General features: G+C 33.7%; 1 protein-coding gene across 6 annotated transcripts in view; it reads left to right on the top strand.

Annotated features, from left to right (window-relative positions):
• The window catches only part of dpp6a (dipeptidyl-peptidase 6a), a 393063-nt gene that overhangs the window by 314900 nt on the left and 56749 nt on the right, over nt 1-21414 (top strand). For all 6 annotated transcript variants that reach the window (XM_051098107.1, XM_051098108.1, XM_051098109.1 and 3 more), the window contains 3 exons: nt 2550-2602; nt 3243-3324; nt 19145-19265. In XM_051098107.1, coding sequence (XP_050954064.1) covers nt 2550-2602; nt 3243-3324; nt 19145-19265 — 256 coding nt within the window. The remainder of the gene's footprint in view (nt 1-2549; nt 2603-3242; nt 3325-19144; nt 19266-21414) is intronic.

A 21414-nucleotide genomic window follows, 5' to 3' on the forward strand; every position in this document is an offset into this window, starting at 1 on the left:
TCCTTGCTGCACACCTAATCTTCCGCATTAACCAAACAAACCAGCCTGTCTTTATCCAGACTCCACCTAAAGCTTTAGTATGAAAACAAATGATAAAAGCACAAACTCTGAAGGACGCTAGAGTCGGACACCGCAGGTCTGAGCAGCAGGTGATGAGTTAGTTTGATCAGGACAGCTGTCATACAGCGCTGAAGAGACGGAAAAGAAGGTGTCACCAGCGCTGGGACAGTGACACCAGAGCACTTCACACACACACACACACACACATGACAAGAAAGAGTGAGTCAAAGAAAAGAGTGTGAGCGCTGCCACTGGTTTGTTATTCAGTGCCCATCCCAACATCACCTTGATGGATGACAACCTCGTCCCCCAGCTGTCATTGCCTATGCTCACACACATACACACACACACACACACTTTCATAACGTCCCTCATTTTCAAACTCTGTCATGGTGCTGCTTGCCCTTCACAAAGGAGCTCTCCATCTCTCTGCATCTGTAAGACAGAGGGAGGTGGTGAGTACAGGTGTTGAATGTTAATCTTTGACAGTATTAACAGCTCGGCTACAGCACACGTGTCAAGCTCATGTCAGCTGAGAGCATATGCTGCGGTCAGCCCTCTGGCTCATGGACAGCTGTTGACATTGTCCTCGGAGTGATACAACAGCGCTCCTGTCTTCTTCAGCAACAATGGATTGGGATTTTATAAAATGAGTTAGTTCTGCCTCTGAAATCTGATTGGACGTGCCATATTTGAAGCACACCTACGACCACACATCAGTTGAATTCTATATTAATGCAACAAGTTGCAGCCTACATTAGTATATTGCCAGAGCCAGACAGTAGTGAAGTATTTTTACTCTGCTTTAAACTTACTTTTTTTAAGTGTCTGTACTTTATCAGAGTGTTTTTCTTTAAAAAATACTTCACAACATTTCAAAGCATAATGCTGTGCTCTTCAAAGCATAAGGCTGTACTACTTTTACTCAAGTAAAAGTAATTTAAAGATTTACTTGAGTACAAGAAAGTACTACATTATTAATGTTCTTAAGTATTAAAAGTAACAAAAAAAAATAATAATAATAATAATAATATTTATGAAATGTAGTGCAGTAAAAAGTAATATTATGCTTTGGAATGTAGTGAAGTAAAGGTTTTCCAAAGAAAACACTCTAAAAAGTACAGATACTTTTTAAATTTACTTGAGTAAAGTATAAATATTTCACTACTGTCCACCTCTGTGGCATGTACTATATTATTTTGTGGAAGAGTTGTTTACTAATTGCAAACTATGATGTTTGTGTTACAATCTTGTTTAAAGCTTGAAAACAATGTTCATATGGTTTCATATATTTAAATAATAATAATAATAATAATAATAATAATATTTTTAATAAAAATAATTGTAATAAAATCTTTTATTTTAAAAAGACAAAATTAATTATTATATAAATAAATTGTCATATTGTAAACATAATGTAAAAAGTATTTTTTTTTTTCAAATACGGTACGTAAATTACCAGATACTACAAATATTTAAACATATTTTTTGAGTTGAATTCCTGATATTCCTGAATTATTATTATACTTAATGCAATTTAATAATAATAATAATAATAATAATAATAATAATTTGTTACAAAATACTACAAATTAGTAACCATAATAAAAAACTAAACGCAAACTATTTGAACGTAGTTTTGTTTAAATATTTTAGTATATTTAATATTTAAAATACAGAAATAATAATAAAAATATATATTTTTTCTTCTTTAGGACACTTATAACTTTTTCTCTGCAATTATCCTCTAGCTTCTTAATCTATTTGTAATATTTCTAATATACAATGGCACATTGTATATTACAAATATTGTTGGCAATCACTTTGTATATTACAAATATTGTTTGTAAGTTACTTTGGATAAAAGCATCTGCTGATTGCATAAATATTAATGTTGGAATTTTGTACCAGTTGTAATTTAAAATAAGAAATTACCAAAAAAAAAAAAAAAAAAGTAATAGAGAAGACGTTTTAAAATCGTTATGTCTAAAATGCATTTTTGCAGTATTTGTAAATGGGTTATTAGATCTGCATTTTAGAAGTAAATGTAGTTCAGACTTAATGACTTCTCTATAACATTTTTTTTTTTTTTTTTTTGAATTTCTAATTTAAAATGTATTTTGATTTGTGCCAATGAGTTTCACTCAGGAAAACACAAAACATGTAAAATTAGATTTTTTTTGCACTGTAATTCTACTAATTGTATTGTTTATTAAACGTTTGTGTTTAGATTTTGCTTTTGTCTTAGAAATGCAAAAAGCCGTTTAAGGTGGTGTGTTATTGTGATTTTACCATGGTTAAAATCTTTCCTCTTCACACTGTGGCTTAAATCAGCCTTTAACTGTGCTAAAATCACTGTGATGCATAGCCTTTCAAACGTTATTGCTAATAGAGCTTTTTTGGTGCTTGTAGTGGCAGTAACTGCTGTTTTTCCACAATTTAATTTCTCTCTCTGTCTCTGTTTGTCTTTGTGTTGTTCAAACTCTCAGGTTTACGAGCACTCCTTCACTGCGGACTACATCATTTGCAGTCTGGAAACTCCGTAAGTCGCTGAGCTCACATAACAGTCGCATTAGTTTACAAAGTCCATTTGTCATTATACAATGGAGGGAAACATCGATGCAGCATTTTGCTGCTCACATCACGTCACATGCCATTCAGGAAATGAATCTTCCCATGCTGCTGTCCTGTGGTCCTACCAACGAATTCCCAGCCTGTCTGTCCCATGATTAGCACAGAGACGTACAGCTCGTGTCACCTGTAATTTTTGGGCCTGCAGCGCACAGCGCCTTTGTAAACGGCAGCAGAATAAAGCATCTATATTTATGAGCTCTGTCAGACGGAACAGATGCTGACACAGCGCTGGGCCGCTGCCCCGGCCGGATTTAACAGCGCACTGGGATATACTATCACGGTTAGATTTCCTGCCGCAGGAATTCCCTCATGGTGCCTTATTCGCCGTGCTGTTGTGTTGGGCTGTGTAGTACACCATGATGGAATCAATATCTGTTGGCACACGCTCCACTGCACCACACAGAGGAAGTGTGCGCTGTTAGCCCTCTGAAGACATGAATGTTTGACCGATTGCCTGTCTGTCTGCCTGGGTCAGGGTGGTCAACTAGTCTACTTGTCATCCAATATCCAACTAGTTGATTAGTAATGGCTTTGCTTCTCTTGTACAGGGAAACGTGGATCCTGAACCCTCCAGAAGTGCGAAACGCTCATCTGCAGTATGCGGGATGGGGACCGCGAGGCCAACAGCTGGTAAAGATAACATTTCCTACAATGTTAACAAAAAATTGACAATAAAAACTGGCAGGAGTGAAAAAAATACAGTAGGCACATTTTAGGTTTACGTATTGAACTAAATGTACCGTTTATTTTATTAACTTTACAGTATGATGTTAACATACCAACCTACCAAAGCACAGAAATCAGTTTTGTCCCTTTATCCACCTGTTTCCTCAACACGGAAGTAAGCGTATAGATGAGACTTCCAGTTCATTATCCGCTATAGGGAAATGATGAGAAGAAAAACAACGTGCAGTAAATGGTAAAACTGTTTGCATTACAAACCAGTATGTTCATAATGATAATACATTAAAATAATATGGTAAGATATACCGCACCCATTCTTACGGGAAGAAAAAAAAACACAAGTGGTAATAAGAAAACCAGGTAACACTTTTTTTAAGGACTATACTATAGGGCTGTCATTAACGGTTATTTTGGTAATCGAGTAATCGGTCGATTAATCTGCTGATAAATCGAGTAATTTGTTTTTATTTTTTTTATTTTTTGTGTTAATAAAAATAGACCTTAAAATTATTTAAAATGCATATATAATAGCAATGAGGCAGTAATAATTAGTTCAAATAAAATATCAAAAGCAAGTAATCTCATACGGTGTTTGTACTAAATTCCTTATTGGTTGTGGGGGTAGTTTATTAATGTGCGTGTGACTCAGTTGTGACGCGCTGACGGCAGTTCCGCTGTAGTGGTTGCGGTTTTTACTTTTTCGGTTTGTTCTCTGCCGCTATATTCAACGAGTGGGAAATGTGCGTGTATGAATGTAAGTCAATTTACCTCTCTTTCACGTCATGTTGTCACAATGTTACCACTGCATGTCTGATTGTTGGCTATCAGTCTATATTCTAGCTCAGTTCAGAGAGAATGTTGAGAGGTGATGCGTGTGTAATTCACGTGCGTATGTTAAGCGCCAATATAGGCACGTCATGTTTCTGATCGATGCCTATGGATGCTACTGAGGTGAATGTTTATGTTACGGATTCTGATATATTTTACTTGTTTTATTTTCAGCCTAAACCACATTTGCCACCTCTGCCAACTGTATAATGCTGGATAATGTCCATAAATATCCTAAATACAGAAGCCATTAAACAATCATCTGTATCCTGTCTCACTTCTTGCTGGAGTTCCGTAGTGGACTAGCACTCCCCCTATCCTTTGAAACAGTTTCCTTTACAGTGTTACTGAAACAAAACAGTTAAAATACATAATGTAATAAAACAGTATAATAATAACTAAATATATAATATAATAATATAAATATAATAGATATAATAATAAAATGTTGTAACGAAGGCGCTGAGGCGCAAATGTACAAATGTACATTAAGTATTATATCAAATGCCTGCAGAGGTCGCCAATGGCTTGACGATTATTTTTACACCTTGCAGTGCAGTCTAATCCTTGTTTATTATTGACTTAACACCACTTAATTCAAATGTCCACTAATGTCCACTATCATTTCTTGAACAAGAATATGTAGACATCAGAACATGTAAAGTCAATGGAAATTTGAGGGAAGGTTTCTTGCAATTTGTGCGTTACAATGTCAGCATAGAGAAATGGAAACTCACAATTCTGACTTTTTAACTAATTCTGACTTATTCTGACTAAAATTGCGATATAAACTCAATGGAAGTCATAAAGTCAGGACTGCAAGATACAAACTTACGAGTCTTACTTTTTTCTCAGAATTGCAAGTTACAGTATGAAGTCCAATTTTGAGTGTTAAAGGAGAAGTCCACTTTCAGAGCAACAATTTACAGATAATGTACTTACCCCCTTGTCATCCAAGATGTTCATGTTCATGTTTTTTGAGGAAAATATTTCAGCATTTTTCCATATAATGTACTGCTATGGTGCCCCGAGTTTGAACTTCCAAAAGAAAAAAATTGGGGGGGAAAAAGCAAAAGAAAAAATCTTTTTCAGATAAGCATCAAAATAATGCCCTACCGTATTGCCACACACCAAATCAGTCAATACAGCGCAGTCAAGAATAACTTAAAGAGGTTGCCAACATTTACTAAACTGTGGACAAGCTTTTGCCTCTTGCTGCTGGTTTGAATCTGGCGATGCTTCCTGTTTTAAGTGTCAGTTGATGGCCTTTTATTTTAACCAGAAATGTGCACACTGCTTTTCTGATTTTCTGTGTCTTTTTCCCGTGTCACCTGAAATGTATCCGTTTTGATTCGTTGTTACTAAAGGTGAAACACGTGAGGAAAAAATTAACTATCAGTAATGGGACTATTCTGTCATAAATCAATTAATTCCTGAACTTTACCATCTGTTACTGGCAATGAAATTAGGCTAGGCTACTGGTTGATATGTTTCGGTAGAGCCCTGCATTTTAGACCGAGCCCAACGGGCCTCTAGTTTTTTACGCCCCTAGGGCCGGGCTTCGGGCCAATTTTCACATCATAGTTTAGACGCGGGTTGAAAAAAAAAATTACGCATTGATGGAAACAACATGAGACTTCACTTTTGCTTTCACTTTCGAGACCGGCTCGGAAGGCGTTTAGTGTCTCTGTCAGCAGTAGTAGCAGCGAACGTGCCTTCGGCACAGGTGGAACAGTTTTTGATTTGCTTTATTTTGCTACGTTATAATTTAAAGCTGTCTATAGATATATGTATCATGTCTTATGTATTCGCTGAGTTACGGTTCATTTTTGTGAAGCGCTCCTGTTGAGACGACAAAATGCGTGTCATGTTTGTTTTCTTTGATTTATAGAAGCACCGTTTTTGTTGATATTGTGAGTGCACACAAATACAAGTAGACCTTTTACACTTCCGAATGATGCATTATTTTTACTTTTATCAGTAAAAATGACGGAATATTTTACATTGTTTCCACTGAAAAAAATGCAAGTAATCGTGCTGGCCCCTCCATGTCTTGCAAAGCGGCTTTTAGCTTACACTCTCCGCACAAATGATTGGATATGCGCCTAATAGCACACATTTATGTAGGTTTAACTTTTAAACTAACATTGTTTTATGCTTGAACTGTTATAGATAGATAGATAGATAGATTTTATTTTAGGCAAGTCGTAGTGATTTGACTGCACCCTCTTCTGACAGATTGTTTAATATGTACTGAGTTAATTATGCATTTTAAACCTAAATCACAGCAGCGTCCATCTATGAGGAATGAATGTACGCTGTTAGCCAGTCATAGCAGTGGCTGTTTGCTTTTGAGTGTACAATACGCCATGCCTATTCAAACAGAGCATTCTGCTGAAGGGGGTTAAAAGGAGGACAGAAAATAGCCTATTCTAAATTATGATGTTTTTCTTTTGATAACATTATAAGTGTACTTCGAAAAACAATACAAAATAAAAAACAAAGGCAGTTAATGACCCCTTTAAGAAAATACTTGTTCACTGAATTAATAGAACTGCCCTCAATACAACTAAAAACACTGAATGTAAAACACCCAGCAGCACTGAATGAAATTTTTGTCTGACTACAACGGACACACACACTTAGTTGACGATTGGCAAGAAGGTGTAGCAAGATAGACGTGATAATGCACCAATTACAGCAAAGAATCACGATTTTCACATGAGACAGTTAAAAGGGAAAGCTAACATGACAGTATATTACGGACTTACAAAGTAACAAAACAAGTCAGTACACCTAGGGTATACGCAAATATTGATCCTTAGAAGTTGTAATACACAAACAGCCCTGGGCAAAAAGCATACGGGGTATACATGCGTATGGCCCTGACTACACCATTGAGCAATAGGGATGCCAAAAGTACTCGTACTTTGGTACCAAGTAAGTAAAAAAAATCCTGAAGTATCAGTAGTACAAGTGCGACTCAATTTGATGCGTGACTGACAGGCAGCTGCAGGTGAACATTCACGTGTATTTGCATGTGTGTTCTGTCAACTGTCAGATGCATTTCTTTGTTAATTTATTTTCTTGGCAAGGGATTGGTGTAAACACACTCAGTTTGTCTTGCGGTATGAAAACAAATCAGATTTGTGTCAAAATATCAGATTGGTGCACTGTATAAATGCAGCCTGATAGACCTGCTGTTATAGTGAGGATATTAATCAAACAACAATATTGACCAAAAAGACAAAAATCACTCACTGCTCTGTGTGTATTTCATGTTTGACTGTTTATTTGAATAATTACTTATTTACTTCATGGAGAAATACTTGAAGGCTTCGTGTCATTGTTTTAATTACAATTTTTTTTTGTTAGTTGCTTTTAAAGGCTGAGTAACATAGCTAAAATTTAGAGTAATTAGCAAAACCATCATTTCAATCAAACAGTTACTGCCAGGAGGATAAATATGCATAATTTTTGAAGAACTAAAGCACTGTAAAGCGTTTAGTTACAAATTATCAGTGAATGTTTTCCACCAGGTTTCTCACAAAAATCAAGTAAAAACAATATCTAGTCATGTTCATTTGTATGCATCATTAGAAAAACACACAATAATGCACAGCAATAATTCCCATCATATAAACTACCACTCAAAACTTTGTGACCAGTAATAATTTTTAATGTTTTTTTTTTTTTTTTAAACGTTATGTTCATATAGGCTGTTTTATATATATATATATATATATATATAACAGAAAAAAAACAGCAATTGTGAAATATTAGAATTTCAAATAACTGTTATTTTCAGTATTTTAATACAGTTTTTAATACAGTGACTTTTAATCAATTTGATGCATTCTTGATGAATAGATTATTTAATAAAAATCTTACTGACCCCAAACGTTTGAACAGTATTTTATACTAAAACATTTTATCACAAATTGTGAAAAATCACACAGACATTTTTAATGAGCCACAAATTAATCGTTGAATCAAAGTTTCCATTTTATACATTGGAACTAATTCACATAATTGAATCTCCTAATTCTACAGTTTGCTAAATAAGTAAAGATTATGAATAATGACACTCTTTAGGAAATTTCCTGACCAAATGAAAGCAAGTTTCACAGTTTTCACAGTTTATGGCCCAATTTCAGGTGCTTAGAATATCATTGTGGTCTTGAAATTGGTGCTGAGTACCGTGAAATTGCTCTAATATTAGTATCAACTATTGAATTTTGCTATTGTGACAACGCCAGTCTGCAGCCACTTTAACCACTTTAGATCACTGAAAAGATGCAAAAAATTCAATCGCAGAAGTGAATCACATGACTCTACCTCCTCATCCTCTCTCCCTCTCTTTCTGGAAAAAAATCTCAGTGGTTTATGGCACAAACACACCGAAGACTCTGACTGAATTTATGATTTCACATGTAGGAGAGTTCACCAGAGTTCGATCTTTAGACTTTATGAGTGTGTTTGATAATAAATAATTAGGACATCCTATCCTTTAGAACACATCCTGTGTCGTGTGTCCTAAATGTTTTAATGGCAAATGTCGTATTCGCATCTCGACATGCATATTATGGTACGCAGCAAAAAACTCTCACCTTAGATACAAGAATATCCACTTTTCTCTTGTACAGATGAGCTGTCAGTTCATAACCTTGAAGTGAAATCAATTCAGAATAATTCAGATCATCATATATTCATGGGCTTCACTATTTTATTGGCTTGGCAGAAGAATATTTCAAGATTTTTTCAGCTGTTTGTTCTGGTTTTTATAGTTAGTATCTGAAAGCCATTCCTCTCCATTTGACAGAGAAAAATTTCATGGGGGAAATAGAAATGTATTTCAATCACAGATGTTTATGGAGATTGCTCGCTTTTATAATATTCACACCGCGTCCCTGTTATTATTTTTAAAGTTACCTTGAGACTTTTACACTAACATACAGCTCCATTTTTATAAACAGCATTAAAACCCATTGTGTATTACTAGCTGTCATTATGTTCATACATTTTCAGCCGTATGAACTGTGGTTGTGTAGCTTGACCTTCTCCGTATGCTGTAACTACACCATCTGGCCCTGAAAAAGCATCTTTTTTATTGACAGCCATTAAAGTTAAGCCATGCAACTTTGTCCTGTGCCAGCTGCAGAACTGCCATTGGTATAATTGAAATGCTATTAAATAGATCATGTTTTTCATCTCTCCTTAAATCATTAAAATGTCAAAATTATGTAATTTATTGGTATAAATTACATTACAAAAGAAACAGAATACAGTAGATAAAGTCTTAAATGCTTATCGAAACAAGCTTCTTTTGAGAGGTTGTTGTCAAATTATGCTGTTCCCCTTGTGAAAGTATACATTAGCATGCTTTTAAAAAGAGTACTTATTACGAAAATTATATGCTTTAAAATAATATATAGTATATCAGTGTGAACTGAATGCAATGTTTTTGGACACTTAACTGCATTTAAATTTATGTATATGAGGTTGTGCTAGACTTTAACATCGTCATTTTTAATTCTAAAAACATTTAATTGCTTTTATTTTTGTTCACGTTTTAATTTTTAATCATGAACCTATAGGACGACAGTGCAGTTTTTAAAAACAACAAAATACGCTAGGGCTGGGTAAACAAACAACAACAAAAAAATATTTCTTGATTTTAATAGATTCTCTTTTTAATGAACCAATATCGATTCTTAAATCCCAATCGATCTTTTCAGGGGCGGATCTAGAAAATAATTTTTAGGGTGACAAAGGGGTGGCATGGGGTCTATGAGGGGTGGCAACACCAAAGCAAGCCCCCATGCATAGTTTTTGGGGATTTATAGTCTGACATACACAGTTTTGTGTTCACAAATATTGCATTACCATCAAGTAATTATCCTTACTGTTTGAAATAAAAAAATAAACAACAACATTTTAATATCCATCGTGGCATCAAGCCAATAAACAATATAAAAGAATAGTGAAATTTCCATCATCTAATGTACTGGTACTGTACTGTGTAATTATACTGTACAAAACCCATGTAGACGATTTGTTAATTTCTCTAATCTCTCCGTTATTGGATGCAGAGATTCTGATTGGTGTGTCATCAGTTTTGTTACCTAATGTTTAACTTATTCATTGTTAAACTTTTTGAGATATGTGTCTTTGTTTTGAGTACTGAATGAACAGTTTGGGAAAGTGAGACAACTAACATCAGTTCAGTTTTGTTAACAATCAAGAAAACTGCAATACGACCAGATTCTTACCTAACTCGGCTATCAGTTACCATGATAGGCATCTTCTTATTGATTTTATGTTATTGTTTCGTCAGATACGGCAAAAAGGCCTACAGTATATCCATGATGAAAGTGGAGCGAGCGGTCAGAGAATTAGAACACTAAACAATTATGTGATGAATCTCAGACATATCCGGACAGGATTAGATTTCTCAGAGGACTTCAGAGTTAGCCGAGAAGCAGTATTTATCTGATTCACAAACAAATGTAAAACAATTTGTTAGTGAACTGGACCTCACTTTGTGTTTTTGACTCAGAAAGAACCGGTTCATAAGAGTCATTTGTTAATAAAGTAAAATACACTGGGCGCACTGCGTGCGCATGCAACCATCGTGCACAGTTCATTGAAAGGCCTGTTTTTTCCCATTATTTTGCATTACGCTGTCATCGCTAAGGCTGAAAAGTAGCAGATGAAACACTGCTTACATTTATATTTTATTCTGTCATAATTCTTGGGTGGCAGGTGGGGTGGCACAGCTTTTCCTTAGGGTGGCAGTTGCCACCCCGGGAGATCCGCCCCTGGATCTTTTGGTCTATGCTGTTTTCAGTTGATGAATGAACAGTACAGTACATAGTGTGACTTCCTTCCAATAAATAGCAATAGACTAGGCTTTGTGTTACTTTTGATATATATATAAAAAATAAAAAAAACAATGCTTCAGATTTCAAATTCTGTCCATTTCATTAGGAAATACAAGCAATAAATACCTTTTTGGCGCTCATTAATGTGGCGTGATAGATTGTTGTAGCTTCTGGCTACTCGCCTGTAAGTAATCAGACGCATGGGAAAACATTCATGACAGTTTCGTTTTTGTTCTGGATCCCCTGCTCTGCTGGCAGACTGGAGTGCACTTAAAAAATAAATATTAAATAAAAAATAAAAAAAATATTTATATAAATTTACTATACTAATTTCAAACTACATTACAAGTACACATTCAATAAAGTTAAACACACTTTTTTCACAAGGGTCAATCGGTCAGTCAATCTTTTTCATTAGTTCTGCATGAAAACCAGTAATCAGCTGCTGATATTTGGTTTTAAAGTATGTTTAAAAATTCTTAAAATGCCTTAAAGGGGTCATCATGCAGTTCACTTTTTCATGTTGTTTGAATATTAATTAATTAATTAATCTACCCTATAATGATAAAAACCCATGCCATGGTTTTTAATTAATCTGTAAAAAATAATATCCCCTTTTTCAAATCGAGCCATTCTGTGATCTCTGTCAGCCCACGATAGTTGATTGACATGAGCGTCTACCTCAGATCTTACCTCGAATCATTCGTGATCCAGCTTCACTTACAGCAGAAGTGAGTATAAGGGGTTTTTTTGTGAATCTTTGTGATCGCCTTTCCTAATAACATGCTAGTTAGCAAGTTTAGCAGCTAAACGCGGCTAAATGTGGCTAAAGTAAACGGGCTCCTCACTCCACAGAGTGGAGAGAAGGGCGTGGCGAGCAGAGCTCATTTGCATTTAAAGGAGCAATCCCTCAGAATGGGATGATTTTTGCAGAGCTCATTTTGACAAGGTGAAAAGCGTGTTGTTTTACACAACCATTGAGAATTTTTAACCAAAGTAAATTATAGACTTTTCATTAAGACCCTAAACAATCATATCAACTTGTGGAAAATGGGCATCCGATGACCCCTTTAAACTTCATTCCCTTATGTTTTCTTTGTTTACTGTTCCTCAGCCATGCCTGAATAAATCAGTGTATGTCATCCAGTGCGCTGTGAAGTGGCTGTGGTGTGTTTAAGAGAGATTACAAATCAGTGCTTCTCCTGAGCCAGTCCACTGTCAATAGTCTTTCTGATATGTTATCGACACACCTCACATTCAGTGCAGTACATGAGCTCCAAGTAAAACACCACATAAAAATGGCATCAAGATATTCATGATGAAATTGGACTACAAGAACTCTGTATTTACCTTGATTTGAGAGGGGTCAGCTTGCAACGGTATATATTTTCACAAACAGGAAGAAAAAATGGATTCATAATATTTAAAATTTTATAGGACATAGATCCATTTCAACAGCCAGTGGTGGGTTTGCAAGCTGATGGCAGTGAAATATATTTAGTAGTATTGACCAACTGGTTTAAAGGGCAGATTTTCTGGCCACTCCAGCCATCTTCTCTTTTTGAAATATTTAATGAAGTGTAAATCGTAAATCTCTTTTTAGAAGGCATTAAAAAGTCTGCATGTTATCACTTATTGTTAATGGATGTCAGATTAATTCGTTAACCCTAAATAAAACACTTTTATTAGGGTTATAAGTACTGGACCTGCCTCTCAAATTTCAGTTACACTTTCTTTGTAGTGTATTAGCAGTTGCAACCCCCACTGAAATAAACAAAATAATTAAAGGGATTATTATTTAAAACAACTGTTTTAAATGTTGCTTTATTTATTTATTGTCTGTCTTTTGTGTCACATGATCCCTCAGAAATCATTCTAATATTGATGCTCAGTTATTAATAATTGTTATTAGTAAATATTATGAATACATTTTTTGTGATACATTTATTTTCAGAATTGTTTGACGAATAGAAACTATAAAGAACACCAAATTGAAATCTTAAATAAATAACATTATAAATCTTTTTATGGTCACTTTTGATTAGTTTAAGACATTCTAATCAAATCAGTATATTACAATGATTTCTGAAGGATCATGTGACACTGAACACTAGAGTAATGATGCTGAAAATTCACCTTTGCCATCACAGAGTATGATCACACTTTGGTTTGGAGACCAATTCTCACTATTAACTAACTATTAACTACAACTTTTGCCTCAATAAACTTCTAATTTTCTACTTAGTTACTAAGTTAAGTTGAGGTATTGTCACAGTTGTGTGGTAGAAACACACACGCATGACGAGTAACAGTCTTTAATGATCCACATGGTAAATTCCGACTATCCAACACCAGTAGTGGACGAAGTAAAAGAACAGATAAGTATAATAAACTATTACTCCAGTAAAAGTAAAAGTACTCCTTTTTCAATTTTACTCAAGTGAAAGTACAAAAGTACTAGATTTTTTATGTACTTAAGTAAAAAAGTACTGATAGATAGATTTATTTTGCATTTTTATATAGGCTACTTTAATTTTATATTAGCATATATTTTTTGTAATCCTAACAATACCTGAGATTGTCCCCAAATAACCACTATATGGAGTCAAAATATATTTTTGTTGTTGATAACGACTATCTAATTTTCACCAGTAAGATTTTTTTTTTTTTAAACTTGTCGTTTTGCAGAACGTCACAATTATATGTGATATAAGAATAAGGCCTGAAGTTAAGAAGAACATTTTAAGGAAAATATAATTATATTTTTATGATTTTTTTTTTTCTTCTCAAACTTTGTCTGTGGTGTAAAAACCCCTCTGGCCAAAAGTCCCCAGAGGGCATCTCTTCTCACTTTTCATAATTATTGTAGATACCATGTTCTGAACATCACATCCTTTCTTTTTTCCCTCAAGTGGTTGAATAAAAAAAATTGGACTTTATATCTAAAAAAGACCTCAAGCAAGCTTGTTAGCTAGACAGTTAGCATCATTAACAACATTTGCTTATTTTTAGTATGGTTATTAATAAACATTCATATCTGTCTACTCGGCTAGTTGATCCAAACAATATAAACATTTATACCGTTGATAAACAATATAAAAACAGACGTCACATATTGCTAAATGCGTAGAATTTAAATAAAACTGCTGTTACAGCAGCAGGGAAGATGAACGTGCATGAGTTATTTTATTTGATCTGTGTTATTTTAATGTTTCGTTTTTTTGACCTAAAACTTAGAGACACTGATGTTGATGTGTCTGCATTCAAGAATTTTAGTGGGCTTAAATAGATCACCTTTTAGTTTTACACTTTTAGAGTTTTGACCTAAATATGATTTTCAGTTACAATAATTAATTTGACATCAGTAACTTTTCGCAGCATCAGTCGTGTGCATGCTCACAAGATCTCCCGGTTCTTACTTGTGAATTCAGTTCACTGGAGACTCGCTCTAAATGGATCATTTGAATCAGTGAGTTGTCGACTCGACAACTGCTGCGATCAGATCATTCCAATTCGCGAATGAGTCGTTTGGTTCGATTTGTGAACCGATTAACAGATTTGTTGAATCAGTTTGAAAAGAATCAGCTTGTTCATGAATCAGACGCGTCTGAGAGCATGTGATATAGTATAAGGATGAACGATATGTTAATATATGAATATATGTGTTGTAGTGAAGTAAAAAGTATTTGGAATGTAGTGAAGTAAAAGTACTCAAAATAAAACTACTCCAGTAAAGTACAGATACTTGAAAAATGTACTTTTACTACTTTGTTACTGTCCACCACTGTCCAAACCTGAGCAATAGTCCAAACACAACCTTAACATTGATGACACCGGACCACTGCACTAACACAGAACTGAACTAAGGGTGATGAAACCCTTCCAAACTAACAGAAAGAGTCTAACAAAACTAACTAGAAAGAGTCCAAACTAACAGAAACCATGACATGTGTGAGGAAGGATTAATGGATCTAAAATAGGTCATGCAGAATAACTGATGAATAACTGCAGAATAATTACTAGCTAATATGCTAGTAATATGCATGCTAATAGTTAATATTGAGAATTGGTCCCTAAACTTTTAAACTGTAATAATGTTTCACAATTTTGCTGTTTTTACTGCATTTTTATCAAATAGATTTAAATAAGATAAATAAGAGACTTCTTCCAAAAACATTAAATCTTAATTATTCCAAACTTTTGACCCATAAGGTATATATTTATGTAATCAAGAGAATAAATTAATGAATTAACAGCAGTACTGGAACCACAAACTGTGGTTTTACCCTTAACATTTACAAAAAGATCTAAATATGTAATGAAGTTGCACCAGGAAGCACAACAAGAAAATTAGCTTAATTACAATATTCGTCGAAGGTCAAAGTAGATGAGAAGCAATGGGGAAAACAAAATACAATACTGCAATCACAGACATTCCTATCTGAGAAAATAGATTTCTCAGAGGACTGCTGGGTCAGCCAAAAAACACTGGGCAATTTGCTGTTTAATTTTTACAGAGGTTGTGCAAGCAAAACACTGACATGTTTGATTCAGACTGGACTGAAATTGCAAAGCATGTCTGAAAGACAAATTTACCTGACCTCTTTAGGGAAAACTAAGCCTGTTTGAAAAGAGGAAGATGTACAACAAAAACAAGTTGCTTAGATATAGATAGATTACTTTACTAATTTTATTCAGATGCCCAATTACAGTAAACAACATTAGATACTGTGGAGAAGTACATATAAACAATACCAGCATTTTGGCTATGTGTGAATAAAGACTATTTAGTTGTTTCAGTTTGTTATTTGCCTAGTAAAAAATGCCAATAAAATTTTAAGTTTTAAACAAGTTTTTGACTGATTGATCAAATATTTGTGTTTTCTCTATAATATTTTCTCTCATACAGTTCTTAACACATTTATTAGACTGTATTTATTGACTGTGCATCTGAATAAAAATAATAAAGTGCTTTACTATTTTACGCCTTTTCTGCCTTTTTCTGCCTTTAGAAAATTCATAGATAACAACAATCATATTTTAGAATTATAACACTGCTGTGATGAAACAGCATGCATGCAGTAAGTAAATAAATAAATAAAGTTTAAAACAGTAAAATGAGCTTTCATTCAGATGATTATCATTTTATTTCGATTTTGATGTATTAGATTTTTTCAGCAATTTTAGTTTGGCTTAATTTAAATTAGCTTACAATTTATCGAATTATGTTCACATGGTAAAATCTGAAACTTTAAGCTGAATAAATCATCACAATCATTCTAGCTGCTGGCACAATTTTTAATTAGTTTGAAGGCTCTCGGTTTTGGTCTGATGAAGCAGCATTCTCTTCTTGAAGGTTTTCCATTCAGAAGTCGAAATGTCCTGTCATCTTCCCCCAGGACCTTTTTTCTGTGATCTTAAGCATAGAGAGTGTTCCTTTTCATTTTTGAGTGCAGAGGTTATTTTAAAGATACTGCTATGGAAGTCATTTTATAAATGAAGCTACTAGGTGACTCTTCTGAATGTTTTAGAGATGATGTTGCATTGGATACTGACACTCACTTCAGAAAAAAAATGACAGCTTGTGTAAAGGCTTGAGGTAAATGAAAAGACGTCTTTGAATCTGCATGAGCTCTCTCAGCCAAACTGACCTTGATGTGCTCATAAAAACATACAATAACTTTCAGAACTGACAACCTCCCTGGTCCAAAATATATAAATAAATAAATACCATTTATTGAGACTAAAATGCAAAAATGACTCAAAAAACTTTCTGAGAGACATAATTCAGAGACTTTAATTGCCAAGTCAAGGTGAAAGCAAGATAAATATGATTAATCCTAAAAAGCAGAAGAACAAAATGTCTAAAGGTTTACCAATCCTTGTTGTTTCTGTGTAGCAAATGCTTCCTTTAGAATCTTGTGTTATAAACCAGAGGGTGAAGTTCATTTTAAACAAGATGCAGTCTTGAGTCTGACCTCAACTGAATCACTTAAAATTGGCTTTTCTTTTTTTTTATGATAATAGATTTGGAGAAAGTCAGCATTACAATTGCTCACCAATGGATCCTCTGCAGTGAATGAGTGCCTTCAGAATGAGAGTTCAAACAGCTAAAAAAACATCACAATAACCCACACGTGAGCCACATGACTACAGTCCATCAATTAATGTCTTTTATGCAAAAGCTACATGTAAACAAACTCATCATTAAGGTGTCTATAAACTTCAGACAAGGCCATCATATCGCTTTTAAGGTTGTCTCATCTGAATCAGGTGATAAATATGCACACATCAAATACTGTTTATAACCAACAACAATCGAAAACATTTCTAAACCAATATATTAGTAGATTTTGATGTGAGTGGACAACAGGGGTTGACTTTTTCACTAGACGTGAAGCATTATTATGGATACGTATTTTAGCCAAAAGCATCAGTTTAATGTTAATGATGGATTTTTTCTTTGAAACATCAGGACAAAAACAAAAAAGAAACAAAAACAAAAAAGTCAACCCCTGTTGTCCTCTTACCTCAAAATCCACTAGTATATTGGTTTAGAAATGTTTTGGACTGTTTGGTAATAAACAGTATTTGATGTGTGCATATTTCTCTCCTGGAACAGCAGGGAAACACCACGCAAACACAACGAAAACAACATTAAATGACATTAAGAACCGAAAAAACATACAAGGAACTGAAACAAACTTATATAGGACAGCTGATTAGACAAGGAGAGGTGTGAGTGATTAACCAATGACGTAATAACAAGTAACGGAACAGGAAAGTCCAAATAAGGACACATGAGGGAAAAACCAACAAAACAGTCCACAGGGGTGTGACAACCATGTGTTATACTTGGAAATAATATTTCACGTTTTTGATTGCATTCATTATTAGGCCTATTTGTAGTGTGCCAGTTACCCAATAATAGTAATAAGCTTTGTGCTTTTGGTACTTTTAATATAAAGCAAAGTCTCAGCTTTCAAAATCTGTCAGTTTTATAACAAAATACAAACAATGTCTTGCAATAATGTGTTTTTCACGCTTTAATGTGTAACATCGCTGTATTCATGTGAATCAATTGTCTTTTCGATTACAATGAGACTTTCGAATATTTAAATTATACTGTTTTCTTTCTGAAAATTCCACCAAAAACATCTGTGGCATCCAATCTTTCATTCCTCACATGTATTTAATTAAAAACAACAATAAAACTTTCTAAGGGTTGAAATGGACTCCGACTCGTTAGCATAAGTTATATTGTTGTCTTTTTTGAGGTATATGTGGATAAATGATTCATTATTTGCAGCACCAGCCAACCAGTAATCACAATAATTGCTTTGTTGCTTTTAATGCAGCTCAGCTTTCAAATTCTGTCAGTTTTATCATGAAATACAAATTCTAAATGTGTTCATCTCCTTATTTAAAAAGAAAATCAGAATAAATAATAATAATAATAATAATATTCATATTAATAAAAAAAAAACAGTATAGCCTAATTTATTAAAATGAATGTCTCATTGTAATTGGAAAGATGACTGATTCACAGGCTTAAACTGAAACAAATACAGCAATCTGTCACACCACATTAAAAACATATTATTTAAATAGACATATAGTTTGTATTTCGCTATAAAACTGACAGATTTTGAAGGCTGAAATGTTGAAATATTTCGACTCTATTCTCGTAATTTGACTTTGTTGTCAAAATATTTAAACTTTATTCTCATAATATTACGACTTTATTCTCGTAATTTCGACTTCATTCTCATTTCGTAATCTTACATTTTGTAACATTTTTTAACGTGGCACTAAAACGACATTGTAAAAAAAAAAGAATTCTGAACGTTTCTAAGGGTCAGAGAGAGGGTGAAAACAAAAACTAATATTATAAATGGACCTCAGGGTGAAAAAATGTAATAATAAAAAACTGTATGATATGACTCCTTTAAAGTTCTCCATGCACACTGTAAATGCTATTACCAGTAAGCCCCTCCTGGCCTATCCATCAAATTTTGATTGCAATGTGTTTGTGTTTCTGTCCATTTTTCTAGATTTTTATATTTGAGAATAACATCTACTATCGGGCCACTGTGGAGAACAGATCCATCCGTCTTGTTTCCACGGGGAAGGAGGGTGTGATATTCAACGGCCTGAGTGACTGGCTCTATGAAGGTATGAAAGATTTGTATAAAAACATGGATTTTTTTTTTTTTTTTTTACGCTTTGCAAAGCTACATGATGTTTTGTTAGAACAAGTACTGTGCAGAAAAATCTTTATTATTGAAATCTCAGAACTAAGGCGAACATTCAGTAAAACAAAAGCAAGTATGCATGTTTTAAAGAGTATGTACTGTGATCTACATGAAACAAGCTGCAATTTTGGTGATAATAGATGAGAGGCAGATTGGGTGGTGATAGATTCTGTGCATTGTCAAAAAATCAAAGAAAGAAAAAATCAATATCCCAGCATCTCCCAGAATGCATCACTGCCTTTGACAAAACTCAGCAGTTGTGGATTTTCACCTAGTATGCTGTGAGTCTCCCATTTAAACTTTAATCTGTGCTCATATTGCCGAGACTGACCCTTGCCATGAGTTTATGAGGCGCCGAAGGTCTCGAAATTGACACTTATTATTTATTGAAGGGGATGAATGTATTAAAGAAAGCAGAGACTCATCCTGACCTATTTCTAAAGCTCCACATCTCAGTCTCTCTGCTTCGGTTTTAAGTATGTATTATTTATCTTTCTATTAGTCATCTACCATATTTGCATTCTTATTTGCATCAGTGATTCTGATTACATTAGAAAGCAATTGTAAAACCAGCCAATAATCACACACTGGTGACATCACTTGAATTCGATATTAGTTACTCGGCAACCCTATAGGGTGACTATAGGGTGAACTCCATCATACTGAATAATTACTTATAATTACATATTGTCTAAGAAATGGTTAAAGTGTACTGCTGAATGTACTGACATGCATTTACAGTAAACTAACATATACTTTAATGTAATTTCTTTTGAAACCCATATGTAATGTATTTTAAAGTATTTGTAATTTAGTACATTTAAAGTATATTAACTTAAAAGTAATTACATGTGCTTTACTACGTCAGTCAACAAATCAAAGCTCAAAAAAGTAATTTAATAATGATTTAACGTATATTAAAACTTAATTTGAAGTTGTTGCCTTTTTTAATTAATATTATATATAAGATGAGCAAAAATATAGGCCTACTAAGATTTAAAGTAAACTATACTGTAACTTATAAGTGCTGTCAAAAAATTAATTGTGATTAATCACATCCAAAATAAATGTTTTTGTTTACATATTATATGTGTGTACTCTGTATATTTATTATGTATATATAAATACACACACATGCATGTATATATTTAAGAAAAATATGTTATGTCTATATATTAAATATTTTTATATAAAATATAAATTATATGAATATAAATATATGCATGTAAATACATGTAAACATTTTCTAAATATATACTCTATGTGTGTGTATGTATATGTACATAATAAATATAAACTGTACACAAACACATCATGTAAAATTTAAAAGAAGACAAATGTATATTAAATACAACTAAGTACAGTTGTTTTATTTATTTATTTTTTTTCCATTCACATTATATACTTATTATATATTATATATTTATTTCTGATAAGAAATTCACAGTTACACCTTTCTTTATTCTGGCTGATAATAATTTATGAACATTTATGAACATTTAACAATTATGAACTGGCATGATAGTGCATTTTTGATTATGAACAAGTGTTTAATTCTAGTAATATCACAGCAATCTCAGGGTGAGACAGAACAATCTCCTGCCAAATTTAAAAAAAAAAAACAGTCTCTACACTCAAGGGGGCTATAATACTGAAACTTCCTATCTTGATTCTGGACTTAAGATTTGAATAAGTGAAATTACCATGTTTATTAAAAAGATAGGATAGGATTCTAAGTAAGGATGTTTCTGTAATGCAGCCATAGAACTTTTTTTCCCAGTCTGTGCTGCTCACATTATGATCCAACCTGTTGGTTTAAGTTTACATGTGCCCCATGGATGTCTTTCTGAACTGTCCTTGACTTCCTGTCCGTGGGTTTAAAGGTCAGTCATTGTTCATGTGAATGGCTCACAGCCATCGAGTTCACCCGCAGATCCTCTGAATGATTAATGAATCGTCAAGCTTTGTGCAGTCTGAAGCTGTTGAATACAAATCCAGAGTCTGTTCTGTGTTTCGAGGAGAACAGGTGGCCGCGCATTCATTGACGATGGAGTTTATGCCTGCTGGAC

This window comes from Labeo rohita, chromosome 24 (assembly GCF_022985175.1).
Source record: "Labeo rohita strain BAU-BD-2019 chromosome 24, IGBB_LRoh.1.0, whole genome shotgun sequence".
NCBI classification, from domain to species: domain Eukaryota; kingdom Metazoa; phylum Chordata; class Actinopteri; order Cypriniformes; family Cyprinidae; genus Labeo; species Labeo rohita.